The 14824-nt window shown below is 40.4% G+C and overlaps 1 protein-coding gene across 1 annotated transcript; it reads left to right on the forward strand.

Annotated features, from left to right (window-relative positions):
* The first annotated feature begins 3167 nt into the window (after nt 1-3167).
* Nucleotides 3168-14824, forward strand: rack1 (receptor for activated C kinase 1). Its single transcript, XM_043703565.2, has 8 exons — nt 3168-3372; nt 4364-4535; nt 5853-6000; nt 11632-11727; nt 13232-13342; nt 13643-13783; nt 14246-14356; nt 14679-14824. Exons 1-8 carry the CDS (start codon nt 3264-3266, stop codon nt 14742-14744), a joined length of 954 nt encoding a protein of 317 aa, XP_043559500.1. The 5' UTR covers nt 3168-3263; the 3' UTR covers nt 14745-14824.

A 14824-nucleotide genomic window follows, 5' to 3' on the forward strand; every position in this document is an offset into this window, starting at 1 on the left:
ATGGAGTTTAATTCAGATAAATACGAGGTGCTGCATTTTGGAACACCAAACCAGAGCAGGATTTATACATTTAATGGTAAGGTCCTAGGGAGGGTTGCTGAACAAAGAGACCTTGAAGTGCAGGTTCATAGTTCCTTGAAAGTAGAGCTGCAGGTAAATAGGGTAGTGTAGAAAGCGATTGGTATGCTTTCCTTTATTGGTCAGACCACTGAAAATAGGAGTTGGGAAGTCATGTTGCGGCTGTACAGGATGTTAGTTTATGCCATGTTTGGAACACTGCATGCAACTCTGGTCTCCTTCCTTACAAAAGGGTGTTTTGAAACTTGAAATGGTTCAGAACAGATTTACAAAGACATTGCCAAGGTTGGAGGATTTGAGCTACTGGAAGAGACTGAATATGCTGGGGCTGTTTTCCCTGGAGCGTCGGAGGCTGAGGGGTGACCTTATGGAGGTTTATAAAATCATGAGGGGCATGGATAGGCTAACAAGACAAGGTCTTTTCCCTGGGGTGGGGAGTCAAGAACTAGAGGATATAGGTTTAGAGTGAGAGAGAAAAGATTTAAGAGGACCTAAGGGGCAACCTTTTCACACAGAGGGCGGTGTGTGTATGGAATGAGCTGCTAAAGGACGTGGTAGAGGCTGGTATCATTCCAACATTTAAAAAGCATCTGGATGGGTATATAAACAGGATGTGTTTAGAGGAATATGGGCCAAGTGATGGCAAATGGGACTAGGTGAGGTTAAGATATCTGGTCAGCATGGATGAGTTGGACTGAAGAGTCTGTTTCTGTGCTGTACATCCCTATGATCAAACACCTCCTTAAACAATACTACAACACCTCCTTGTTTACCTCATTTCTATCTCTCCTGAAGAACTTACATTCAGGAATATTTAATACAGTCTTGCCCTTCCTTGAGCCAGGTCTCTGTCACTGCCAAATCATTATTCTAAATTGTAATCCTCATCTGTAACTTCCCAACCTTATTTACTATGCTCCATGCACTTATATGTATGCACATTTATTCTGTTTTAGACTTCCTTTTTTTCTCCCTTACTTCTCTCAGTTCACCTAGTTATGATTCTCTATGCTAGTGTAAGGCATTTTCTAAGTATTTTGCAAGCCCTCATATTCTCCTCAACTATTCTTTCATGATTCAATCATCCTGCCACCTTAGTTTAACTTGGAAATGAGGTGGGCCAAGTGGATCAGTGTTAGTGAGGGAGCATTTAGCCCTCCCAATGACACTGGCAAAACGCCCCTCATCATTCCCCATTGCAAAGGGGCATTTTACTTGTGTATTATCCTGTTGGTATGATGTCACATTTGAAGATACATTCACTGACCTTACTACTCACACAAAATCACTTATTTTTTAATGGCCCTACATTCTGGTCCCCAGGGGTTAATTACTGGCACTATCCTCCACAATTACCCACGTCCACTACCTTTTGTGGTAGATGATCTCTTGGCTACCTCCAGGTACAGAACGCGTTTCTTACTTTACACATCCTGCACTAAGACCTCCATAGTATCAACTAATACCTTGGAGGCTCATTTTCCATGTTATGCCATTCTTCAGTTGTTAGATTCACTTTGTGTCAGAGTTATACAGCATAGAAACTAGACCCTTCAGTCCATGTCAACCAGATATCCTAAACTGATTGTTTCCATTTGCCAGTATTTGGCCCATATCTCTAAATCCTTACCATTCATGTACACATCCAGATGCCTTTTAAATGTTGTAATTTAAAACTTTGTACCCACCTCCAACACCTCCTCTAGCAGCTTGTTCTATAAACACATGACCCTCTGCATAAAAAAGTTGCCTCTCAGATCCCTTTTAAATCTTTCCCTTCTCAGCTTTAGACTCCCCTACCCTGGGAAAAAGACCTTAGCTATTCATCCCATTCACACCCCTCATGATTTTATAAACCTCTAAAAGGTCACCCCTCAGCCTCTGGCGCTGCAGTGAAAAAAGCCACAGCCTATTCAGCCTCTCCCTATAGCTCAAACACTCCAATCCTGGGAACATGCTAATAAATCTTTTCTGAACCCTTTCAAGTTTAGTATCTTTCCTATGAAGGGACAAAATTGAATACGGTATTCTAAAAGTGGCTTCACCAATGTCTTGTACAGCCACACCATGACGTCCCAATTCTTATAGTCATTGCATTGACTAATGAAGCCAAACACCTTCTTCACTGCCTTGTCTACCTGTGACTCCACTTTCAAGAAACTATACACCTGCACCCCTAAGTCTCTTTGTTCACCAGCACTTCCCAGAGTTCTGCCAGAAACTATATAAGTCCTGCCGTGGTTTGCCTTAGCAAGATGCAAAACCTCATATTTGTCTGCCACTCTTAGGCCCATCAGATCAAGACCTCCTGGAAATTTGAATAGTCTTCTTCACTGTCCACTACATCACCAATTCTGGTGTCATCTGCAAACACATTAACATATTTGCCAAAATATTCCCCTTTGTGTGCTGTAGGCTAGCTTTGAATAGAACTACCCACTCATAATATGACACCATTCTCAGACTTACATAATCAATAGTGGTTGCTTAGCGCTGGCTGAAATAATTCAAAGTAGTACACAGTACGAAGTTGATGCGGTCACTGCTTTTCATTGAATGGGTTCGAGTTGATCGCAATCCCCACGCCTTTTTTTCGGGAGGGAATTACATTTACATTTATGGTACACCATACTATCCAAGAACATCGCAAAGTATACGAACAAAACGAAACGTGCAATTTCCGATTAAATTAGATTCTTCTCGATATTTCATGTGCAGTCATATTTTAATGTTCCAGTCTCCGGCCAACTGCTTGTTTGGTCAACAATTCCAAGTGATTGCTGCTGGCTGGTCAGTGCCTCTGACACTGTTAGCAATTGGAAAAATAACTGGGGAATCGTTGGACCATTCCCTCCGGGCAGAAGTTCGAGTGTGATAGGAGGATTTGAGTACAGACAGAGACAGCTAACTGTTTTCAACCAGATTTTCGATTTGTCACAAATATATCATTGACCTTTCGAAACGGTTTGCAACGCCATCCGACAGCTTCGACTCAGAAGTCACCAAGGAGATAGCGCCATTTTGAAACAACACCCAGTACCCTCCGCGCCGCTGACGTCATATCCGGGCCTGTCAGAAGCGCTTCCTTTTTGTCTGCGGCCTCGGAAAAGTGCGTTTACCTGAGGCCAAGTCCTCAGTCAGGATCCGCTTTCATCCGTGTCTAGGACGCCTCATCTCCACTCAAGATGACCGAGCAGATGACCCTTCGCGGTACCCTAAAAGGCCATAGTGGCTGGGTGACACAAATCGCTACCACGCCGCAGTTTCCCGACATGATTCTCTCCGCGTCCCGAGGTACCGTTAGGGGATGGGATGGGAAGGCAAGAGGACTGGATGCGGGCTCTATTTGCCGCCCAAGCCGCATCGATCAGCCTTTTCTAGATGATATATTTTATCATGGATGCCTCTCTCTCTCGCTCTCTGGGACCAGTTATGTTAAAACTTTTTGATTTGTTGGCTGGAGTTGTTGGAGGTCACACGTAAGCAGTTTTACGGCCCTCCACCGATTATAGGCCTGGCTCCCTCAGCGGATTGCAACAAGTCACTGCTGCTGAACCCAGGTTGGAATGCAGCAGAACCACGTTGTGTATCCATCAGGCAGCTAAAACTGAAAACCTTATCTTGCATTTTTTTTGAGAGCTCAATGAGTTAAGGTTAATTGCCGACCTGTAGGCTTTAACGTGTCAAAATGCTTTACAGCCCATGTTTAACTTATGTTTGCAAATATGCCAACATTTGCACAATGAGCAACAATTTGAGAGCTGTCTTATTTCTGAAGTAAAGGAACGTTATAACAATGAAAGTTTTGTCATGCGGAAAGTCTGAAACAAAAAACTGGAAGTATTGGGAACCGGTAGAATCTGTGGAGAAAACGGACACGTTAATGTATTCTTCTCAATCCTATTATTTGAACAGGCAAATAACATTTGTAGGAAAAAAAACTTTCATATTAACCTTTTAAAAGTATTGAAATCTGCAGTGTTAACTTGTGCTTTACAAACATTTTACAAATGTTTCCAGACCTGCTGAAAGCTGCTGTATTTTGCTTTTGTAACTTGTATTATTTTATTGTATGTAGTGTAGTAAAAGGTCCCAAGGAATTTTGCAGGAATGTTACTAATTCTGTTCCTAGTTTTTGGGTAAAAGTGAGCTATTTGATTTTAGAAAAAACTTAATGCATTCCATCAGTTGTTCACACCCTAGCTCAAAAGTAGCTTCATTTTAATATGGCAAACTGTTACCTTAATCTAAATACTGTGTTTTACAACTTTATATTTACTCACAGATAAATCTATCATCATGTGGAAACTAACTAGGGATGAGACCAGCTATGGTGTGCCACAGCGTTCCCTCAGTGGTCACTCTCACTTTGTTAGTGATGTAGTCATTTCTTCAGATGGTCAATTTGCCCTTTCCGGCTCCTGGGATGGAACTCTACGACTTTGGGATTTGACAATGTAAGAATGCAGATAATTTATTGTTTGTGATCAGATTTTTAATATGTCGATAGTAGCCATGATGTGAAGGTGTTGGACTGGGGTGGGCAAAGTCAGGCATCTCTCAACACCAGGGTACAGTCTGACAGGTTTATTTGAACTCTCAAGCTTTTGGAGCACTGTTCCTTCACCTGGTGTTGTGCAACTTGAGGTCGACTCATAGAGATGTACAACACGGATACAGCCTACAGCACCTGATAAAGGGAGACTACACTGGCTTTTTTCAGGCTTCACATCACAGAGTAATAGAGATGTATAGCATGAAAACAAACAACCTTTCGGTCCAACTCGTCCTTGCTGACCGGGTATTCTAAATTATTCTAGTCGCATTTGCCAAAATATGACCCATATCCCTCTAAATCCTTCCTATTCATAAAACCATTCAAATGTCTTTAAATAGTGTAATTGTACCAGCCTCCACCACTTCCTCTGGCATCTCATTCCATGCATGTGCCACCATCTCTGTGAAAAGTTGCCCCTTTGGTCCCTTGTAAATCTTTCCCTTCTCACCCTAAACCTATGCCTCTACCTCTGGACTCCCCTACCCCAGGACAAAGACTTTGTCTATTTACTCTATTCATGCTCTTCATGATTTTATAAACCTCTAACCCTGGCAACATCCTTGTAAATCTTTTCTGAACCCTTTCAAGTTTCACAACATCCTCTTGGAGGGGGGCCAGATTTGCTCACAATATTTCAAAAATGGCCTAATCAATGTTCTGTACAGCTATAAATTGACCTCCCAACTTCAATACTCAATGCTCTGACCAATAAAGGAAAGCATACCAAATGCCACCTTCACAATGCGTGCGACTCCAATTTCAAGGAACTATGAACATGTACTCCAAGGTCTCTTTGTTCAGCCACACTTCCCAGGACCTTACCATTAAATATACAAGACCTGCTGTCACATTTATCTATATTGAACTCCCATCTGCCAATCCTTGGGCCATTGGCCCACCTGAACAAGATCTCGTTGTACTCTGAGACAAGCTTTGCTGTCCACTGCGCCTCCATCTGCAAAGGTACTAACTATACCTCCTATGTTTACATCCCGATCATTTTTATATAAATGACGAACAGCAGTGGTCCCAGCACTGATCCTTATGGCATTTTTAACAAATCTAAAATAATCTGTTCAGTGAACATTTTAAATGTTATTGATAATTGTATGGTATCTGTTCCAAAGAAATTAATGAGTTATTTTTGCTTGATCATTTGCCATAATTAAGTGTTTTTTCTTACTACTTGAGATGATTAGTATAATTCCTTTTCCAGGGGGACGACTACCCGTCGATTTGTGGGTCATGCCAAAGACGTGCTGAGTGTTGCCTTTTCAGCAGATAATCGCCAAATTGTGTCCGGTTCCCGTGACAAGACTGTAAAACTGTGGAACACTCTGGGCGTTTGCAAATACACAATCCAGGTAGCTTAGGTTGCATTTTACTATTCCTGGCATAGCTATTACACTGGAGAAAAAAGTCTCCATTCTGTTATCATGTATTTGATAATTCTGTGCAAAATTCGCAGGAAGCTGAAGCAGCTGAAAATGTTATTATCAAGTCTACTCAAATCATAAATGTGAACTTAAGGCACCTACAAATGATCTTTCACTTTGGCGTTGCCATGTATTTAAATGCATTCCTAGTCTTGCGCTTGGAAATAGGCTGTCAATTCCTTGAGAATTAACTTAACAGTTCATCTGAATGTTTCATTCATTACCTTTCCACCTGAATTGAAAACATGTACTGGTAACAATTGTTTTATTCATGAAATATGGCTGGAGTGTGTTCTGAACTGTAGTAAATTTGTATTGATAGTGTCAATACAGTGGCTAAGCAAGTATGGCACAGAGTTAAGTTCTAAATTATAATTCTAGTTCATTCTTTTATTACCGTAAATTGTCTTGATGTTTAGATGGGTTTTGTTGTTGATTCTATTTTTTTTGGTAAAATCATTGAAATAAAATGGGTAGGGTTGCTACATAAATAGAAAGGGGAGACATTGGAATTAACAATATTGAAAGGGAAAAGAATGAGATTCTGTAGGGAGGATACAGCAAGTTAGGCAGGAATTTAAAAAGGAGGTCCTCGAGGGTAGTAATATCTGGATTACTCCCAGTGCTACATGATAGTGAGGGTAAAAAAAATAGGACGATAGAGCAGATGAATGCGTGATTGACAAGCTGGTGCAGGGGAGAAGCATTCACATTATTAGAATCTCTGCTGGGGTATAAGTGACCTGTACAGGAAGGACTGATTGGACCTGAATTGGAAGGAGTCTAATATACTGGCCGGTAGATTTGGTAGAGCTGCTCGGGGGGAGTTAAACTGGTAAGGTGGGGGGAAATAATTAGATTAGATTCCCTACAGTGTGGAAACAGGCCCTTCGGCCCAACAAGTCCACACCTACTCTCTGAAGAGTAACCCATCGAGACCCATTTCCCTCCGACTAATGTACCTAACACTATGGTCAATTTAGTATGGCCAATTCACCTGACCTGCACATCTTTGGACTATGGGAGGAAACTGGAGCACCCGGAGGAAACCCACGCAGACACGGGGAGAATGTGCAAACTCCACACAGATAGTCACCTGAGGCTGGAATCTAACCTGGGATCCTGGTGCTGTGAGGCAGCAGTGCTAACCACTGTGCTGCGGTGCCGTGGAGATCAATCTGAGACTGGTATAGTTGCAAAAAAGAGCAAGACAAAATAGTCAGGGCAGGCAAGAACAAAGCAGAGAACATAGTAGAACTAATCAATTAAACTGCATTTATTTCAATGCAAGAGGCCTAACCGGGAAGGCAGGTGAATTCAGATCATGGTTAGAAACATGGGACTGGGATATCGTAGCAATTACAGAGACATGGCTTGGGGGTGGACTGGGCTAGCAGCTTAATGTTCCAGGATACAAATGCTATAGAAAGGGTGGCCAGAGAGGAGGGGGATGTAACTTTCCTTTTGTTGATAAGGAATGGTATTATGGCTATATATAGAGAATATACTCCTGGAAATACAGCCAGGGAAGTTATTTGGATGGAACTGAGAAATAGGAAAGGATGATCACCTTATTGGGATTGCATTATAGACCCCCCCAGTACTCAGTGGGAAATTAAGAAACATATTTGTAGGGAGATGTCAGTTGTCTGTAAGAATAATAGGATGGTTATGGTAGGGGATTTTAACTTTCCAAACAGACTTAAACTGCCATAGTGTTAAAGGTTTAGATGGAGAGGAATTTGTTGGGTTTGTACAGGAAAATGTTCTGATTCGTTATATAGATGTACCTACTAGACAAGCTGCAAAACTTGACTTACTTTTGGGAAATAATGCAGGGCAGGTGACTGAGGTGTCCGTGGGGGGGCAATGATCACAATTTTATTAGTTTTTTAATAGTGATGGAAAAGGATAGATCGGATCTAAACGTTGAAGTTCTAAATTGGAGGAAGGCCAATTTTGATGTTATTACGCTAGATCTTTCAAAGGTTGATTGGGGGCAGATGTTCACAATTAAAGGGGCAGCTGGGAAATGGGCAGCCTTCAAAAATGAGATAACAGGAGTCTAGAGACGGTATATTCCTGCTAGGGTGAAAGGAAAGGCTGGTAGGTATAGGGAATGCTGGATGACTGGAGAAAGTCAGGTTTTGGTTAAGAAAAGGAAGGAAGCATGTGGCTGGTATAGATAGAGTGAATCCTTCGAAGAATATAAGGCAGTAGGAGTGTACTTGAGAGGGAAATCAGGAGGGCCAAAAGGGGATATGAGATAACTTTGGCAAATAGGTTAAGGAGAATCCAAAGAGATTTTATAAATACATTAAGGACAAAAGGGTAACTAGAGAGAAAATAGGGCTTCTCAAAGATCAGCAAGGCTGCTATGTGTGGATACAAGAAATGGGGGAGATGCTAAATTTTGCATCAGTGTTTACTGTGGAGGAGGACATGGGCGCTATAGAATATGGGGAAATAGGTGGTGACATTTTGAAAAATGTCCATATTACAGGGGAGGTGGTGCTGGATGTCTTAAAACACTTAAAAGTGGGTAAATCCTCCAGATCCTAGCTGCCAGTCCTGTCCAACCCTGAGCCACGTCTCTGTGATTGCTATGATATCCCAGTCCTGTGTTCATCTGCCTTCCCTGTTAGGCCTCTTGCATTGAAATAAATGCAGTTTAAATGATCAGGTGTTATCTAGAACTTTGGGAAGCTAGGGAAGTGATTGCTGGGCCTCTTGCTGAAATATTTGTATCATCGATGGTCACAAGTGAGGTGCTGGAAGACTGGAGGTTGGTTAATGTGGTGCCACTGTTTAGAAAGGTGGTAAGGAAAAACCAGGGAACTATAGATCGGTGAGCCTGACATCGATGGTTTGCAAGTTGTTGGAGAGAATCCTGAGGGACAGGGTTTACATGCATTTGGAAACTGATTGGGGATAGTCAACATGGCTTTGTGCATGGGAAATCATTTCTCACGTACTTGATTGAGGTTTTTGAAAAGCAATGAAGAGGATTGATGAGATCAGAGCAATGGAAGTGATCCAAATGAACTTCAGTAAGGCATTTGACAGGTTCCTTGTTGTAGAGTGGTTAGCAAGTTAGATCTCATGGATACAGGGAGAACTAGCCATTAGGGTACAGAATCTGCTTGAATGTAGAAGACCGGGGGTGGTAGTGGAGTGTTTTTCAGAATGAAGGCCTGTGACCAGTGATGTGCTTTCTTTATGTCACTTGCATAAATGATTTGGATGTGAACATAGGAGGTATAGTTAGTAAGTTTGCAGATGGCACCAAAGTTGGAGGTTTAGTGGACAGCGAAGAAGGTAATCTCCGTGTACAACAGGACCCTGGTCAGATGGGCCGGTGGGCTGAGAAGTGGCAGATAGAGTTTAATTTAGATAAATATGTGGTGCGGCATTTTGGGAAAGCAAATCTTAGCAGGACCTATAGGCTTAATGGTAAGGTCCTGGGGAGTGTTGCTGAACAAAGAGACCTTGGAGTGCATGTACGTGGTTCCTTGAAAGTGGAGTCACTGGTAGATAGGATAGTGAAGAAGGCATTTGGTATGCTTTCCTTTATTGCCAGAGCATCGAGTGTGGGAGTTGGGAAAGCATGTTGTGGCTGTACAGGATGTTTGTTAAGCCACTTTTGGAATATAGTGTGCAATTCTCTAGTCTCCTTCCTATTGGAAGGATGTTGTGATACTTGAAATGGTTCAGGAAAGATTTACAAGGATACTGCCAGGGTTGGATGGTTTGAGTACAGGGAGAGGCTGATTAGGCTGGCTGTTTATCCTGGAGTGTCAGAGGCTGAAGGGTGACTTTATAGAGGTTTATAAAATCATGTGGGGCATGGATAGGGTAACTAGACAAGGTCTTTTCCCTGCTATGGGAGAGTCCAGAACTAGAGGGATGAGAGCAGAAAAGTTTAAGGGACCACCTTTTCACCAAGAGGATGGTGCGTGTATGGAATGAGCTGCCAGGGGAAGTGGTGGAGGCTGGTACAATTATAACACTTCAACGGCATCTGGATGGGTACACGAATAGGAAGAGTTTGGAGGGATATGGGTCAAGTGCTGGCAAATGGGACTAGATTAGGTTAGGATATCTGGTCAGCATGGACAAATTTAGGGTCGGTGTTTTTGTGCAGTAAATTTCTCAGACTCTGTGCAAGCGAATATATGTGAACATTCTCAAGCTTAACAGCGTGCTTGGTATCTCTCCAAGTTGCTTAATTTTTAATATGACGGCCTAAATAGCTGGGACAGCTATCTGAAAATTTACCTTCTGAATGAGACTCTGCTTTTAAGATTAGCAGGAACAAAGATGAGGTTGGCCATTTTTACTGGCCGAGCACTGGGATGTGTTTGATAGTGTATTGTAGCCAGATTTTCTTACTGAGTTGGTACGGAAGCAGGTTGTGAGCAGAATACAATTTGCTGATATTTTGGCAGAAGTATGGGGAGAAAATATAATTATCCATTTGCTGTGAAGAATAGGAAAGCAGAAAATTGAATGGAGAAAGGCTTCAGTGCTGGTTTACAGAAATCTGGGTGGCAACTTTAATGAATCTCAATTGTTAGAATGCAGAAGCAGCAAGTAATTATGGGAAGTAAGACAGAATGTTGGCTTTTAATACACAGGGCACAGTATAAACTGTGTTCTGCTACCAGGTGAAAGCATAAATGCTGGAGATTGTAGCGGGTCAGACAGCATCCATGAGGACACAGCAAGCTAATGTTTCGAGTCTAGATAACTCTTCAGCAGAGTTACGCCCAACCATAGCATAAATGCTGTCCCCTCCACACTTCACCAGCTCTGAAAAAGAGTCATATAGACTCAGCACCAACTTGTTCTCTTTCCATGGCGCTGTCTGACCCGTTGTGAACTCCAGCATTTGTTGTTTTCAGTACAAATTCCAACATCTGCAGTAATTTGCTCCTAAATTCTGCTCGAATGTGTTAGTCAACCCATACCCAGAGTACAGTTTGGGTCTCAATTACAAAGGGATATACAGGACTTGCATTCGCGACAGTTCAGAACGGTTCAGTTGGATAATTCCTGGAATGAGTGGTTGTTTTGAGGAAAGTTGGACCTTTGACCTCAGTTGAGAAGAATGAGTAGTCTTCTTGAAAAGTACACTTTGGAGGCTTGAAAGGTAACTAATGAAACTATGTTTTACCTTGTGGAGAGGTCTAGAAATATTAGGCATTTTCAGAACAGAAGGATCCCTAATTAAAGAAATGTCTTGATCTGTTAATAATTGGAATTGTTCACCCTTATTGTGGGAACTCTTTCCCATTCATTATTAAGTTAGGCAGATTTTTTTGTTGTACCTTGGAGTCTGGTTATGGAGAGCAAACAGAAAAATGGATTTGTAGTCCATTTAACTAAAAGGCAGAGCAGACTTTGAGGTATGGATTTGATGGTAAGTGGCCTTCAGCTCCATTCTTTTAATTGATAGACTGAGTTGTGAAATTGCAGGGCTGGTGACAGTTGAAAACATTGCAAATCTTGTATTAATGTTCCATTTTGAAATTTTGCTCAACTTTTTCTCTTTTATAGGATGAATGCCACAATGAATGGATATCTTGTGTTCGCTTCTCTCCAAATAGCAGCAACCCCATCATCGTCTCCTGTGGCTGGGATAAATTAGTTAAGGTAAGAGGAGATGGATCTAGATGTATGTTAGGGGTAGAAAGACGCTTGTGTTAACAGATTATGTTGGAAATTGCTTTTATTTTCAGTTTCGATGGATTAATGGTTGCACTTGTGTCAAGACTGGGTTGCTAAAGATCTGAAAATGAAGATGAATTAAACAAGTTAAATGTTGATTTGTTGAAAATCATAGTTTTTGTTCTCGAGATTGCCAAGAAGGCTGTCTGTACCTACTTGGTTTCTGTTCCTTCTATGAGTTGAGCTAACAGGAATTTCATTGGTTCCCACCAGACCCACCATTAATTTCTGCTAGTTCATGTTAATTTCTGTAATAATGTTGTGTTCCATTGCACAGCATGTAATTTCTTGTATAAGAACAAATTACTGCAGATACTGGAATCTGTATGGAAAACAACAAACAGCAGTTCAGACAGCATCCATGGAAAGAAAGTTAAAGTTTCAAGTCTAGATTCTTTTTCATTAGAGCTCTGAAGGGTCATCTAGACGTGAAACATCAGCTTGCTGTCTCCATGGGTGCTGTCTGACCCGCTGTGATCTCCAGCATTTGTTGTTTTCAGTAAATTTATTTTATACTTGGTTTCTTAGCAGAGCATTCACATCATCCTGAATGTCTATGACTTGTCTGGTTCAGTACTAGTTATTTTTCATTTCTGTTCCTTTTACAGCTAGACTCAATGGACTGCTCAGTGTGTCTCTCCATGTTTTGTAATCCTTTGGCTTGCTATTGATTTTTAAACTGATTTCATACCAAAGCTGTCTTTAGTTCTCATGCCTTTTTTTATTCTGTTTTTCATTAGTTTAACTATATTTGGAAGTTTTTTTTAGTAATATTTGACTTTTATATATGTTCTGTCAGTTTTTTTTGGGGGGGGGGGACTGAAAGTAGTTTATTATGTTTGGTAGTGTGTAATCTTAAGATGTAAATTGTATGATGGACCCCCCACTTTGTTTTATTCAACCCTAAAATGGGTTTGCTTATATTTTATTTGATACTGTAAAGATAGGCTCACCTGTGAAAAGTTGATCCTTTTTCCTCTAATTAGCTTTACTGTCATATGTACTCAAAAGTTTGTAAGTTGCCACTTAACAGTGTCATTTTGGGTACAAAGATACCTAGGTACAACTTCTTAAGTTAGATTGTTACAGTGTAAGCATGTCACCAGCATACTCTGTATATAAGATGGCACTGTATCGAGGTAGAATCCTTTGTTACAGAATAGAGAAATGAAGAAAGAAAATTGTATTACAGCTATGCATCATATAACCATAGGTGGGGAAAAACAAAAGACAAGTTACAAAGATCACAATCTTTGAGGGTGCCATGTTCTTTAATCTTCCAAATATTTTTCCTTTTATCCAAATTGGAATTTGAGCTTCATGTATGATTAAAGGTCTCTGTTTACTTGAAATGTCGTTTAAGAATGTGATGAACAGGATTTTCAAAGCACGTGTTTAATATTTGAATGTGTTCTCCTCATTATTCCAGGTTTGGAACCTAGCCAACTGCAAACTGAAAACAAATCATATTGGGCACTCTGGCTACCTGAACACCGTTACGGTTTCCCCTGATGGATCCCTGTGTGCTTCTGGAGGCAAGGTAGGTCTCTCTGGTTTATCATGATTATTAACATGGAAAATAGATCTTTTTTTTCCATTTGATTAAGTGACTAAAACCCTTGACAACAGCTTTCAATTGAATAATATATTTTTGTGAAGTGTTTGACTTCTGTTGTTTATGTTCTCCTATCGCCACAGTATTTTAAGACTGTCCTTAGATGTTTAGTTTCAGAGGTAAAATATTTGAAAAACAAGCTGGTAGAAGTTCTTGCATGTAATTATTTTGAATTGGCAAATTTGAAATGTCAAACATTCCTGATTCTTTTTTTTGTGTGTGTAGGATGGTCAAGCCATGTTGTGGGACCTCAATGAAGGCAAACATTTGTACACATTAGATGGTGGTGACATCATCAATGCCTTGTGCTTTAGCCCCAATAGATATTGGTTGTGTGCTGCTACAGGTCCAAGCATTAAAATCTGGGTAAGGATTCTCTGGGGTTTACATGGACCTTTCCTTCTGAATGTTACAGGTTTTAAAACTTTTTTTTTACAGATGTAATTTTTACACTGAATTAATTTTAGAACAAGCCATTGGAATTGTAAAATGTTTTTAACAGTGCTGGATTAAACTTCAGATTAAAGTATTTGTTCAAAATAGACCCTGTCTCTGGTTGTCCAAAGCTTTGTGACTTGTAATGTTACTATCTGGTTCCTCTTGTTTATGGTCTTAACATTTGAAAAGTACTATAATTGGTAATATAGTAATGGTCAGCCTTTTTTAACTTAAAAGCAGATTGAAAAGTATTGCTAAATTAAAATGTTTACTTGAAGTTGCATTGTCATTTAAATGTTAGTTTTCCAAAATACGCACGTTTTCTTGAATGGTTTTATATTGGGTTCTAATTGTGAATGTAAAGTAATACCATTTATGAACTGTGCACAGGACCTGGAAGGAAAAATCATTGTGGATGAACTACGTCAGGAAGTGATTAGTACCAGCAGTAAAGCAGAACCTCCACAGTGTACATGTCTGGCTTGGTCTGCAGATGGACAGGTATCTTTTCATTTGAAATTTTTTTTTCATGTGTGTCCAGGATCCTGGTGATTATATTCATTCACTGACTTGTTTGGGTGTGATTGCAACTCCTGCAAATATGAGGGATAATGGACAGTATATTTTTTGTCATGCCAGTTGTTAAATGCACCTGGTTATTGAATGTTCTTGTGTGGCTAAGTTACACAAACTATGATGTTAGTAATTTTTTTAAAAATAGAAATTACTTTAATGTTAGCTTCTAGTTTGTGAATCTTGAGATCAGAATGAAAGCCATATTTCTGCAACTAAATGTTTTGGTTTTTTTTTTGTTTTCCTCCAGACGTTGTTTGCTGGTTATACTGATAACCTCATCAGAGTTTGGCAGGTTACCATTGGAACAAGATGACAAGTTCCTTGCAAGAAGATACAGAGAATCTTTACTTGTTCAGGCTGATCTGAAATAAAATATTGCCTGTTTTCAATGTG

This window comes from Chiloscyllium plagiosum, unplaced genomic scaffold (assembly GCF_037043375.1).
Source record: "Chiloscyllium plagiosum isolate Xiang-an unplaced genomic scaffold, Cpla_swu_hap1 HiC_scaffold_16, whole genome shotgun sequence".
NCBI lineage: Eukaryota > Metazoa > Chordata > Chondrichthyes > Orectolobiformes > Hemiscylliidae > Chiloscyllium > Chiloscyllium plagiosum.